Source organism: Prionailurus bengalensis, chromosome A2 (assembly GCF_016509475.1).
Source record: "Prionailurus bengalensis isolate Pbe53 chromosome A2, Fcat_Pben_1.1_paternal_pri, whole genome shotgun sequence".
In the NCBI taxonomy this organism is placed as follows: Eukaryota; Metazoa; Chordata; class Mammalia; order Carnivora; family Felidae; genus Prionailurus; species Prionailurus bengalensis.
The window spans coordinates 16,777,381-16,791,823 of NC_057348.1; the positions used below are offsets into that span (position 1 = coordinate 16,777,381).

The 14,443-nt window shown below is 43.9% G+C and overlaps 1 protein-coding gene and 1 long non-coding RNA gene across 4 annotated transcripts in view; one reads left to right on the forward strand and one right to left on the reverse strand.

Annotated features, from left to right (window-relative positions):
* SETD2 (SET domain containing 2, histone lysine methyltransferase) overlaps nucleotides 1-12,542 on the reverse strand; it is a 127,065-nt gene extending 114,523 nt beyond the window's left edge. For all 3 annotated transcript variants that reach the window (XR_006298327.1, XM_043587268.1, XM_043587269.1), the window contains exon 1: nucleotides 12,311-12,542. Coding sequence is in view for 2 of the 3 variants with exons in the window: in XM_043587268.1 (XP_043443203.1) it covers nucleotides 12,311-12,381 (71 nt within the window). In the remaining variant the exon portion in view is untranslated. The remainder of the gene's footprint in view (nucleotides 1-12,310) is intronic.
* A 96-nt stretch (nucleotides 12,543-12,638) lies between these two features.
* Nucleotides 12,639-14,443, forward strand: part of LOC122487204 — a 97,883-nt gene continuing 96,078 nt past the window's right edge. Inside the window, exon 1 of the long non-coding RNA XR_006298328.1 lies at nucleotides 12,639-13,000. This is a non-coding gene — a long non-coding RNA (uncharacterized LOC122487204). The remainder of the gene's footprint in view (nucleotides 13,001-14,443) is intronic.

Genomic DNA, 14,443 nt, shown 5'->3' on the forward strand with positions numbered 1-14,443 from the left:
TTCTTTCTATCTACATAATACCATAAAAATAAGCACTGGGTTTTTTTGGTGGGGCGGGGGGGGGGGGGAGGTTGGTTTTTGTGTGTGTGGCTGTGTTCCAACAAAACTTCATTTATAAGTAGTAAAATGTGAATTTCATATAATTTTCATATGTCACGAGGTATTCTTTTGATTTTATCCCCCACCATTAAAAAATGTAAAAACCACTCTTAGCTCATAGGTACAAAATAGGTGGTCCACCAGACTTGGCTTGTGAGCCATAGTTTACACCAACCCTTGTTTTATTTTTTATTATTATTTTTTATTATTTATTTATTTATTTTTTTTACTTTTCAGCTCCATGACTTAAGCACTGGTTTTTAAATTAACCTTGAATGATACAAATTTCTGGATCAGAGAATCATTAATTTAGGGTCTTGGTGTTCAAATTAGAACAAGTTAAGAGTAATAATGGTCTCATTTCCCAAACAATTCAAATAGAAAAAATATCTATAGACATCTAAGCAAGCTACATACAAGTTTATTTCACAGTAGCCATGATAACACAGTCTCTCCCATTAAGCCATAACTACTTTGATTCCCTGGTGTCAGAAACAAGGAATGAAGTCTCTTTGGCATCTTATGGTCTCACAAATATGTTCATTATCACTACTTGTGAGATGTGTCCATTTGTCCCAAAACCTTGAGTTAAAGTCCTAAGAGAACCCTTGAACTAGAACTACCTCATCACTTGGACAGAGCATAAACTGGTAAGGAAAATGCACAAACAGCAGTGCAGTATTATGCAGGACAAGAAGACAAAAATAACTACTAGCCCTCTTCTCTTCCCCTCTCCTAGGGGCGGGATTCACTGTGGGGTGGCGTGGCCCTTCTGGGCTACTTGCACACTGCCAGGCTTGTGGTGCTGGGGATCTGGCGTATTAGCTGGGGTGTGTACCTTCTCTTCCTACTAGCTCTCTTAACAAAGGCAAGTTATCTACCTATGTACTTCTGGTTTTCCTTAATATACGGAATGACATAAAGGCTGCAGTTTCTCATGGGATTAAAAATTCCTAGAAGCTCAATTCCAATGAAGATTTCAGACTATTTAAGGCACTTGGCCAAAGGAGCAGATCTAGATCATCCACATATCCAGTGTACCTTTTGCTGAGATGACTGATGTTCAGCCCTCTAATCCTCTAGCATATGTATTTGCAAAATTGGAGAAAAGAAATAACTTGAGGGAATCCCCTGCACCCTCCAAATTAAATTATTTTAAGCACCTCAAGACTAATCCAGAAGACCCCTAGGAAAATAAGTTAACTCAGAATACTGATATCCAATTGATTATAAATGGCAGAGCTAATATAAATGGTATTCCCTAGTATCATTAAAAAGTTAGTCTTTGACAAATTGTTAAACGAAGAGACCTTGCTCAAGTTGTGGTACTGCCACAAAACTAGTGAGCATACCTTGAATTTCTTTAGGCCTTCTTTTCCTCTCTTATTTATAAAATGAGAGACACAATTTTCCATGCCCTTTACAATCACAGCCATGGTAAGCCATGGTAAACCACGGTAATGAGTGAGTCAAGGGGAAAAAACAGGGGAAGCCAGAGGAATGAGAAGTCATTAGGTAAGGTAATAAGGCCTCCCTACATAAGACACCTCTTGTGCCGCTCAGCCGCTTACAATGGGGCAAATGCAGAGGAATCTTTAACAGGAAATGGACATAGGGACAATCTTCCCTATGTACCCTACCCTTCAGTGTCACCCTAGAGCATCCTCCATTCACCCTTTTTGCCTAACTCCCATTCTTTCAGACTAAGTAGACATCCTCTGAGCAGCCCTCCCCAACTATCTACCCCTCTATTCTACCAGTCTGGGTTAGATGTCCCTGCTATAGCTCACTGTACTTACTTCTGTAGCCTTATCACAAGGTTGGCATTCAACAAATGTTAGCTGAATAGTCAAGAGTTCAATTCAGCTAGTTTTTCTTAGCATCAGGTTTAAAAGGTTTGATTATAATGAAAAAAAAAAACAAACCTCTGAATATAACTTTATAATTTTCTTCCAGTTTAAGGCTTAGCATATAAAATTTTCAGTTTTTTCAGTATAAAAAGCATCAGCTATCCTAGAGAAAAAAAGCCTCAATTTTAAAGATTTTTTTTGTATGTTTATTTTTGAGAGAGAGAGGGTCAGCATGGGAGGGGCAGAGAGAGGGGGACAGAAGATCTGAAGCAGGCTCTGCGCTGACAGCAGCAAGCCAGATGCAGGGCTCAGACTCATGAACTGTGTGATTGGGACCTGAGCCAAAGTTGGACGTTCAACTGACTTAGCTACCCAGGCGTGCCCCCCTTTATTTAGACTCAATTTTTTTTTTTTAATGTTTATTGTTTTTGAGAGAGAAAGAGCATGGGCAGGGGAGGGGCAGAGAGAGGAAGAGACAGAATCTGAAGCAGGCTCCAGGCTCTGAGCTGTCAGCACAGAGCCCGATACAGGACTCGAACCCGTGAACTGCAAGATCATGACCTGAGCCAGTGAGATGTTTAACGGACTGAGCCACCAGGGTGCCCCAAAAGCCTCAATTTTAGAGGATCAAATTTTCTATCATTTTTCAGTGTCACATCCTTAATGTATACCCAAAAACACTCTTTATCACCACACCTGTAGTTTCATCATTTTCTTTTGGCCCCAACAGTCATAAAGAGATAAATGAGACTGTTGATCTGAAGGATTTGAATAGAAAGACAACTAAGCAAGGGTAAAGCAAGGGTAAAGGGCATAGTTTAAATAGAGCATCCATCCTGGAGAAAAGACAAATATAAAACTAACAACTAAAAAAGCTGGGGGAAAAATACTGGTCTAGCACAAAACACAATAGGTTATCCAACCTTAGGAAGCAACTCATGTTCTCTCTCAAGCCACCAGCATGAGATCTACAATTTTCATCAGTCTGTCTCCACAAGGACCAATGAAAGAAGCATAAAAAGTTCTCTGATCACCAATGATATTCATTAGCTCAACTCACCCTCAATTCCCTGACCTTCTGTGTCCTAATGCAATAGTTATTTAAGAATGTCTTATGAAAGATGCCAGTAATTATTAATGATGCTATTCACTCTATCAGAAAATTAGAATGACCGTTACGAAGAATCAGGTCAACTCAAACTTTTACTAAGCACATACTACTCTGTACCCAATGGTTATTGAGATTCTTTTTAGAAGAATAAGTCTCGGGGCGCTGGGTAGCTCAGTCTGTTAAGCGTCTGACTTCAGCTCAGATCATGATCTCGTGGTGGTTCACGAGTTCATGCCTGGCGTCGGGCTCTGTGCTGACAGCTCAGAGGCTGGAGCCTGCTTCAGATTCTGTCTCCCTCTCTGTGCTCCTCCCCCACTCATGCTGTCTGTCTCTGTCTCTCTCCCCCTCAAAAATAAACATTTAAAAATTTTTTTTAGAAAAAAAGAGTCTCCATAACATATTCCTCACGTTCCTTGGATTTTTGAGTACATGAGACAAAACCCCTTAGGTCCTAGCAATAGATAGACCCAAACAAGCCTAAAAGGAGCAAGAGAATGCATGAATGCTGATAGACAGCTCTAATGAAATGTTTAGCCTTTCCTGATGCTTCATATTAGCAATCACCTGAAGTATCTTAAAAGTTGGAGAATTAGAAATAATGCACATGCATGCAAACTTATCTTTTAAAATATTTATGTGGGAAAGTAGTAATGATGGGAACAAAAATACTTAAGCAATGGGTACATTTCACAAAAGCACCCAGCTAACAAATTTTGTAGCTATCATATGCATAGCTGAAAAAATGTTCTCTATCACAGCCAGGTTCTAACTCCTGCCCCAATTCATATCTTCTAGCACTACTGTTATCTTCTCTAACAAGTAAGTAGTCAAATAAAGATGGGCATCAAGTATTTCTTGGTAGTCTCACTGTCTCTGTAATGAATGCAAGCATTATTATAATTGGGGAAACATTAGTTATTTAACTACCACTGTTTCAATGTGTTAATATTCAGCTATTAACATTACTGTGTTACACAAACTGCTGTTAATCTTCCAGAAAAGCTATATTATACTTTTCGTGATTGGGACAATTGGCTTCCTGAATCATACAATAAACTATTTATTAAAGGACGTGGTAAACTTAAGCTTACTTAAAGAGCATACCTATTAAGGTTATCTTGGGGAGAATTTTAGGAGTATATTTTCACCTACTACTAACAAAAGGTTTTACTGTATGTCAACAAAATTCATCTCTTTAGGTAATTTTTAGCACAAAAGTAGCATCATAAAACATGTAGCTTATGTTTTATAGTTGATACAGATACTCTGGTCGAGAATTGATAAAATAATGGAAGAGTTGTATTTTTTTTTTAATTTTTTTTCAACGTTTATTTATTTTTTGGGGGACAGAGAGAGACAGAGCATGAATGGGGGAGGGGCAGAGAGAGAGAGGGAGACACAGAATCGAAAACAGGCTCCAGGCTCTGAGCCATCAGCCCAGAGCCCGACGCGGGGCTCGAACTCACGGACGGCGAGATCGTGACCTGGCTGAAGTCGGACGCTTAACCGACTGCGCCATCCAGGCGCCCCAAGAGTTGTATTTTTAACTAAGTAATTTTAGGAAGTCTGTGTGTGCTCCAGATCAGAATAAATGGATTTCCACAGAACGAGTTTGCTGCCATCTATGTAATTTATGAAAAATATTAGCTCTACTTTACATTCACACAAAATTCATAAAAATTTTAAACCTGGCAGCATCTGCCTACTAAAGTAGAAAGTATGTAATTAATAACCATTCACTAAGAGGCCAAATATCAGACAAAAGACTCAAAGTAGAATTAATCCATGGGTCTCCACAAAGAGCTAATCATGAAGCAAATATCGGTGATTACTATGCAACCAATTCTCCCCAAAGAGAATCTAAGTGCATTTGGCAGGAAGTGGCAACAGAAAGAACTACAGTCAGAAACCACCACTTGCTCCAGGCTCTTGCAAGCCCACAAGCAGTGCTCCCAAAAAGCAGACCTCCCAGCATGATCACACTCCTATCAACACCCACACCAACCCAACGATATAATCACCTGTGAGATGTGAGCATCTGACAGAAAAAGCACTCTAAAAAGCATCTTTAAGAATTTAGACCAACTTCCATCTAAATGACCAATGTGTTTGCTTAGCTGGAAAAGGCACTGAAGTAACCACTAGCTAGAGTTTAAAAAAAAAAAAAAAAAAAAAAAAAAGATTGTCAAATTAAAATACATTATACGTGAATTCCAAACCTAAGGAACTCAAATACAACATTTTACTAGCACACAGTGACCAAAAATTACACAAGGTAAACTCCCTCTCATTTGAATCCATGAAAGTAGACTTCCAAATATAAATCCCATTACGAAAAACAACAAACCTATTGAATTTTCAGTTGGCCAGCTTCAAACCAACTATTTTCAAAAAACTGTACTTAAATGCCTCGAGTTTTCTTTTTAAAATAGCCAATCAACTCATCTAAGTAGGGCAGAAATAAAAACTACTTAATCCACCAGCACCAGACAGGACAAATAGAAATAAGTATATACAATAGATTTTTTAAAAGCAAGGAAGTAGAGGAGTCAAAGTCTACACAAAATGGTGAAATACTATTATAAATTACCAGATATACTCACCCTGTGGGGAAACGTATTTGCAAGGAGACCCCTTCCACACAGCACAACATGTCCCAAGGCCTTTTTAAACTGTTTAACATGACAACCAGACACCTTAAGAAAATAAAGCAACTCAATATTGCCTGTTAAAAAAGGTTAAGTATATCTTACCTGTAAATGCAAATATGCAGAGAATACAGTATGTAGAAAAAAGACAGAATGATATATGTAGTAGGACTCCACTTAAATAACAACAAAAAAACAAAAGGAAAAGGTCTGGAAAGGTATACCCTACATTGTTAGTACTGGTTACCCTCCTGGACGTGGAATTTGGAGAGATGGAGCAGGGACGAAATGCTAAGGGTGGGTTTTTACTTTTTCTTCTATAAACATCTGCACTATCTTACCCTTTTGCAATAAGCATCCATTGTTTTGGTAGTTATAAATAAATAAATAAATAAATAAACTATTTAAAACATACTACCAGACACTGTTATTGTTCTTGAAATATCACAATTGTGGTAAGTACAAAGACAATAATAGAGTACCTCCAAAGCTTGAATTTAAAGCTCTCTCCTCAGAGATTAAAGACTGAGAGGCATCACAATTAAAAGAAATTTGTAATCCTACACTGAAAAGAGAGGACACTATTGAGACAACTGACAAAATTTAAATACAAACATTTTATCAGTTAACAGTATAGGTACAAATATTAAATTGCCTGAATTTGATTACTGTACATTGGTTATCTGAGAGAAAGCTTCTTCTAAGGTAATGAAGATATTTAGGGGTGAAAGGTCTTGATGTTTCCAACTTGATTCAGACAAAAATAAACACATGTATATTTATTTTTTTATATAGAAAGATACATCAATAGGACAAACTTTCAATTACCGGTTAATGTGGATGAACAGCATATGGAAATTCATTATACTATTCTTACAACTTCTCTGTAAGTTTGAAATTTTTTCAGAATAAAATGCCTCCCCCACTCCAGAGTAGATTTCTCTCAAATAGAAAGGAAGGATTCTAAACGTGATGTTTGGTGCCTCCAGATGTAATGGTTCAGTTTCTAATATGAATGGTCTCACAGGGCCTTATAATAATAGCTCTTAGTGCATTACAAAATAAAGTACTCTACAGTACTCTGGAAGAATTAACAGAAATGAACGTCAACTTTTGATTCTGTAACCCCGGCTAGTCATCCTTTGTCATCCAGCATATAGACTATTCTAGCTTCTCTTCAAAAACTGACAATACTCACAGAAAAACACATATTATCAAGTCAAGAAAAATTATACGTATCTGTTAAAGACTAAATTATAATACATTTCTATTTTTAAAAGGGAATCAATTAGGACAATAAAAAAAATGGCAAAAAAGATCTGGGTATATCAAACTCCCACTGAGGAAACTACAAAAGTATGATTGGCTGATAATGTTATATGTATGAAGGAGGTCTTGGCAGTTTGAACATTTCTTAGTAAAACACAACTGTATCAACAGTTGCTTGATACCTTTCTAAAGACATAATGTGTCAGAAGAATGGTCCGCCTGAAATCTAAAAAAGAGCAAAGAGGAACATGAATACTGGAGAGGTATATACTCTGTTCTAAGCACTAGGATAGTTCATCAGGCTTTCTAACCAGGAAATCTTCCCAGAAATATTTCTCTTAGATAGCTTCCTGAGGTATCTCTATTCCCACTCTAGGGTGAATTACAAGGATTTTGTGAGCATTTGAATAATCTCACTGCTTTGTATTTTATTAGAACATGTAGAAATATTTTTTCCCAGTTAATAAACTTTGGCTAAATTCACCATGCTTTTCCTATCGTGGTGCCTTGTACTCTTCTTCCTAGATGCATTCAATGCTAATCATAAAAGATCTAACACTGTCCTTATCTTTAAGTCCTCATAAAACCTTTCACAGAAAACACTACTATGATCCCCACTTTGTAAATAATGACTCCAAAGCAGAGAGTAATTATGAAACTTGCTCAGGTTCATAAAGCTATTAAGAGGTGAAATTCTAAAACCAGGAACCATTGGCTCCAGAGCCCAAAGTTTAACTTTTTTTTGTTCTTTGGACCATTTTAGCAGTCTGATGAAGCCTGTAGATTTCTTCTCAGTTTAATATTTTTAAATGCATAAAATAAAATATATATTATAAATGAAACCAATTACATGGAGGACAAAAACCCCCAATGTGTGATACAGTAATATATATACTTCTTAACAATGTAGTAGTGATAGATCTCTACTATAACTTGGATGTAATGATAAACATCAACAGTATTTTGAGACATCTACAATAACCACAGCATATTATTAAAATATCTGTGACCTGTCTAGTAGTAAAATCACAAGTACTGCTACATAGTACTGTAGTTTGCTGTTTACATCGGTAATTTAAAAAAGTGCTAACTCCTAGTTAGAGGTAGTAAAGAGGTAATTTCCCTCCCTAAGTTTATGGATGCCTTCCATGTAAGGCACACTATGTAACAAAAGCTTCTTAATACTGCAGTTTAAAGGGATCACTCCCAGGTTCTTGTCTCCTTCTACACTGGCCCCCTTGGTGATCTCTTCCAATGCTGTGGTTCTGAATACTAAGTTAATGACCACAAAATACATCTCTAGTCTCCAGGGTCTGACCTGGATATCAACTCAACCCAAATGTCTAACAGGCATCCCAAAGTTACCATGTCTAAAACTGAATTCCTAATCTATTTCCCAAACTTGCTCTGGTCACGAAGTCATATCTACCTTGGTTGATCGCAAATCCCATCTTTCTAACTGCTCAGACCAAAAACCTGGGAATCATCCTTGGCTCCTCTCTCATCTGCCACATCTGATCTATTAACAAACCATATTGGTTTGATCTTCAAGGTGTATCCTGAATCCAGTCATTTCTCACCATGTCCTATTACCACTTTACAAGTCACAAGCATCTTTCTCCCAGATTGCTAGCTTCAAGTCTCCTTGCTTTGCTGTTCCCCCCTGCCTGAAGCTGAAAACAGACCATGTCATTCCTCTATTGAACACTCTGGGCAAAGTCCTCATAATGGCTCTACGAAGCACGGTGAGATCTATGCCCCACCCTGACCCAAGTTATATCACTCTTTTTGTTCACTCCATTCTAGCCACACCAGGCAGAACTCACTAGGTCTGCCTCAGCACCTTGGAACTATTTCCTCTGCTTGGAATGCTTTCACCCCAGATATTAACACAGCTAATCCCTGTCCCTTTAAATCTTTGCCTAAATATCATTCTCAAGAAGGTTCACCCAGTCTACCTCATTTTAAACTATAACATCTTCCCCCGAAGTTCTGGATCCTCCTTACCCTGCTCCATTTTTCAAAGCACTTACCTTTGAACATTCTATATTATTCATTAGCACCCCTCACTAGGAGGGGTGCCCATAAGGCCAAAATTTTGCGTGTTTTGTATACCACCCACCCCTAGCGTGCCTGTGTCTGGTACAAAATACGCATACGTTCAAAGAACAGCACTTCTGGGGCGCCTGGGTGGCTCAGTCGGTTGAGCGTCCGACCAGTTCAGGTCATGATCTCACGGTCCGTGAGTTCGAGCCCCGCGTCAGGCTCTGGGCTGACAGCTCGGAGCCTGGAGCCTGTTTCCGATTCTGTGTCTCCCTCTCTCTCTGCCCCTCCCCCATTCATGCTCTGTCTCTCTCTGTCCCAAAAATAAATAAAAAACGTTGAAAAAAAAATTAAAAAAAAAAATTCAAAGAACAGCACTTCTATCATTGTTAAGTACTTGCCTGTCTCTCTCATTAGAGAAGTTCCTTGAAGACTTTAACTGGATCTAATTTGCAGCGTCCTCAACACCTGGCCCCGATAGCAAACACCTAGCGCACAGATACTCAGGTGATTACAGCCATTTTCACCTGAAACACAATCCTATGTGCCACAGGAAAAAAGCCAGGTCTCCCAGCTGTGCCTGATTAAAGACTGAGTACAAGACAAACACAGAACATCAGGCTCCAACTGTTTCTTCAATCAAACTAAATTCACATTTTGTGCCTCAATTTCTTCCCGTGTCAAAGAACCATTTCAAACTACCTAAAGACTAAAAGGGACACTTGGTCATGTCACCCCCTCAAGCCCACCTCATCTTTTCAAGCTTGACTTACAATCCTACCTCTTTTAAGTTTCCCCTGATAACCCCAGAGAGAGAGAAGCATTTACAGAGGCCACGCTCCGTGCCAAGGGCTCTTCACACACAATTTTCATTCAATCCTCCCAAAAGCCCTACCAGGTCGCTACCGACAGGATCCTGATTTCAAAGATGGGAAAACCTTGGGGGTAGAGCTCGGGGGCAGAGCATTTGACGGCAAAGGTGGGAAAACCCAAGCTTAGAGACATGGAGTCACTTGCCCAAGGCTCAACGAGTGTACAAGCCCAGGTAGGTCTGATTCTGAAATCCGAGTTCTTTGCCCCTACGCTGCACTGCTCTGGTCTGTCCAGGAGTATCATGACTGGCTGGCAGCGTACACATGCCACCTCAACAGGGTTTCCTGTCACTTCACGCTCTAGGCTTCAGTTTCGGCACCTGAAAGACAAGTGACATTGTCCAGGGTGCCGACGAAGATCCCCTCTAGCTCTTACGTTATAACGGAAAACATTTTATAATTCTTCATATACTCCCTGCAGGTTAATACACACGCACATGCACACACGCACGCACACGCGCACCCCTCTGGAACTCAGTCACTTAGAAATCCAAAGCAGTAACAACAGAAAAGAAGTGAAAATAAAAACTCTCGAGACCTTGTGTAAAACAATAAACATTCTTGATTCTTCCCCACCTAGGTCCACCAAAGATGCACTTCTGAGTCCATTTTGCCACACAATACGAAAAGTGTTTTCCCCAAAAAAGTGGAAGGACGTCATCCTTAAAGCCTCTGAACTTCACCACACAACCAAGTAAAAACTGTAGGCAGGCATTTAGTCGGATCAAGGGATGGCATGTTATTTTGTACAACCGTTCAATAAGTGTTTATTGGATCACGAGACAGACTCGTTTGAGGTTTTCCGAGTCTCACACCAAAAGCCTATAAAACATGAGCTTTGTCACTGGACTGAGGATCGTGCAGTAAATCAAAACAAACCTAATCAAGGTAATGTTGACCTAAAAGCAAGGAACCCACGAAAGGATAAAGCCATGTAGGGACAACTTACTGCTGTAAGTTAAGAGTTGGGTTTGTTTAGAAAGGTAGCCTAGGTACTTCTCTTTCGGTGCAGAAACCATCAACACCCCAACAGAATCCTTCCTTCTGTGTTGCGACTAAATCTAAAAGTAAGATCCAGACATGACTGGACCAAGTTGCAAAGCTTCGGGCAAAGAGTTCAAAAAAAAAAAAAAAAAAAAAGCCATAGCAGAGCTAAGGTAAAATGTGTCAAAAGAGCAAATCTCTTGGAATCATTCTGCTCACAAAAGTGACAGTTTCAACCGAAACCCCTACCAACCGTTTAAGTTTGCAAAGAGCCGTACGTTCGTATCTCTAGGTAGACTCCGACCAACACCAGCAAATGGAGTTTAAGAATAGCTTTTTAAAACAATAGTCTTGTGAGGGCGGAGGGAAAGAAGTGAATCCAGGCTCTGGAGTGGAAGCTCTCGGGAGGTATTGGATACAGTAGCAGCTACAGCCCTCCACAGAAATGTGTTTAAAAAAAAAAAAAAAAAAAAAAAAAAATTTGCCCAAGTCTGAAAAAATACGGCCGGGCAAAACTATTTCAGTTTTCTGGAACGCTGTCTCTTTAGAGAATCCTCACACGATCCTCAGTTTTTAAGTCTTTATGAGCGGTAGAAAGTCATCCATTTAGGGTAAAAGGTTCCTGTTACCAAGGAAGTAGTGTCCCAAAGTGTGCAAATCCCACAATCTGGAAGAGAACGTATGCCCCTCCGAAGGCTTTCATTTTCAGGCGGAAAAACAAACCCGGTGTCACCTCAACATCGGGGCCACACAAACCTCGCCACCATTACAAAACCCAAGTGCCAAAGGTGCAGAAGCTGAAGCCGGAAGCACTGCGAGGCCGGGATCGAGTTCCAGGAGGGGGGGGAAAAAAAAAAAAAAAAAACAACCCGAGAGTGCAGCGCGGACCCTCCACGGACCCCGGCCGAGCGACGCACGCTAGGCCCTTCCGGTCCGAGCCGCCGTCTCCGGGAGGCCGGGCGACAGGCCGGGCGACGGGCCGGGCGACGGGCCGGGCTTCCACCCGAGCCCGGGGATTCGCGGCCTACCCTCGCCGGTGCCCTCTCGCTGACTCCGACACCGGCAGCTCCTCCGCCTCGGTCCCTGCGCCTGCGGCGCGGCCTGAGGGGTTCGCGGGAAGCCGGAGGAGACCGCCGAGCCACGGGCCGGCCGGGTCGGTGAGGACGCGGCGGCGGCGGCGGAGGCCGTGGCCGCCCCTCCCCCACCGGCCCGGCCCAACCGCCGCTGCGACGCGACCGGCCGCGCCAACGCCGGGCCCAACCGCCGACCCGCGGAGGCCCGGGCGAGGCGGCGGCGCGGGCCTGCTCCCCACGCCGCCCGCGCGAGTACACCGCGGGCCCGTTACTCCTCGCGCCGGCCCGCGCCGCCGCCCGTCAGGACGCGCCGCCCTCGGTTCGGGCCGAGGCGGCGGGAGACCGCGGAGCTGATACTTACTCAGGGGTCGGGTGCTCGGGGTCGTAGAAATCCCCCATCTTCGGAGGCGGCTGCGGCGGCAGCTGCTTCATCGGGAGCGGCTGGAGGCGGCGACGCGAGCCCCCTCCCCGCGGCAGGGCGACGCGCGGGAGGGGAGGGGAGGGGAGGAGGCCGCTGGTCCGACCGCGGCGGCGGCGGCGGCAGGGGCGGCCCGCGTCGCTTGCTCGCTCGTTCCCTCCCTCCCTCCGGCGCCCGCCCGCCCGCCGCTCTCTCCCCCACACACTCACACGGGGAGCGACGCGCACCCCGCCAGCCCCTCCGCCGCACAGGCCCGGCCCCTTAAAGGGACACGCACGGGCCGTGCGTCCGCCGCCAGTCGGCGCTCCCGCAGCTGCCGGGCGACCCCCAGGCGGGGGCGGGTCGGCCGGCCCGAGTCTGCCCGCGGCTTCCCGGAACAATAAGCTCCGGGCCCGAGCGCCGTGGACCCGCCCGGGACCCCAAGTGAAGGCGCCGCGGCGACCTCTCCGTCAGGCCCGCCGAGGCGGCGGGGGGCTGAGGCGTGACCCGGCCCGGCCCCAGGCTGTTGGCAGGCGACGTCGGGGGAACGGCCCGAACCCGCCGGGACTCTAACCTTCCTGCCCTGCCGCCCGTAGCACCGACGTCCGCGGGCGCGCCGACGACGGCCCCTCCCCCGGGTCCCGGGACTCTGAGGTACCGCGGTCGCCGCTCCTCCCGAGCCTGTCTCCCTTCTCTCCTTTATTTCTCCTGCTCGCGCTCTCTCCCCCTTGCCTCTTCATCTCGCCCCTCGGCAGGAACGGAAACGGAGCCAGGCCGGGGATTCGCCCGGAGCCCAAGCTCCCCGGACGCCCCCTCCTCCTCCCCGCCTCCCTCTGGGTCATCTGCCCCCCACCCCCACCCCAACTTGGCCAGGCCACCGCGCCAGCCTTCCGCCGGCTTCTTAAGGCCTCGGAACAAACATCCTTTTTAAAGGCTGCTAATCACTTTCCTGCAAAGATGACAAGGTGAGCTTAAAGGGGACAACTTGAAAGGGCCAGGGTTTTTAGTTCTTATTTTTGGAAGGAGAAACCAGAATGTGCAAAGCCTTTAGCTAAACGCTCGGGGCGTTGAAGAGTTCGTGGCAACTGATCATTTTGAAATTGGGAGTTCACAGGATCACCATAAGTTTGAGTAAGATTTTCCCAGCAGACGGCTGCACGGAAGTCTGTGTTGTGGACTGGAATGTTCGCGTGCCACCCCCCCCCCCCCACCTCCACACCCTTGAAAACCCTAACCTCTCAGGGATTAGGAGGTGGGGCCTTTGAGGTGATTAGGTCATGGGGGTGGAGCCCTCCTGAATGGAATTAGTGCCCTTATAAAAGAGACCCCATTGAGCTCTCTCGCTGCGCTGTGTGCCACGTGAGGGAGGACTCAAGGAGAAAAGGGAGGACTACCACCCAGAAGAGTTCCTCCCGCAGACTTCAGCCATGCCGGCACCTGCACTCCGATTTCCAGCGTGCAGAACCGTCAGCACTAAATTTCGGTTGTTTGTAGCCACCCAGTCCATGGTATTCTGCTATAGCAGCCTAAAACAAGACGGTATGTGTCCTAATTACTGAAGTGTGACCTAAGTGAATTGACATCCTTTATTAGCTCTTTTTCATATCCTGTGTGCACGCACGTGTCCGTGCCTGCGTGTATAAATTCATATGCAGGCAGTGTCTATTAGCGTTTTCTCATCGTTTCTCACTTGGGGGTCATTTTGGCTTTTTTTTTTTTTTTTTTTTCCTGTTGCCTTTAGGCATAGCATCCAGGTGCAGGGCCCATCTGATTCCCTAGATTCAAGTCTCCCATGACCACTTCTCTAGAGACCATGAACGTTACATAATTTCTGTGTTGTTGTTTTTTTTTTTTTCTCTCATTGTGAGATGAGAATATTGGTGTGGACAGGTCCTTTCACTGTTTTTAAGGATTAAATGAGAGGATATTTGTAAAGCTCTAAACCTCCAGTAAATGTCAGCACTTAATCAGACATTTCAGGGCAGTGGTTACGTGTACCAGCCCTGCCACTTTCTAGTATGTGACACTGGGCATGGTTACTTTTCATGCACGATTGTTGGAGGATTGAATACTATTAAATGCCTTCATCTGTTGTTG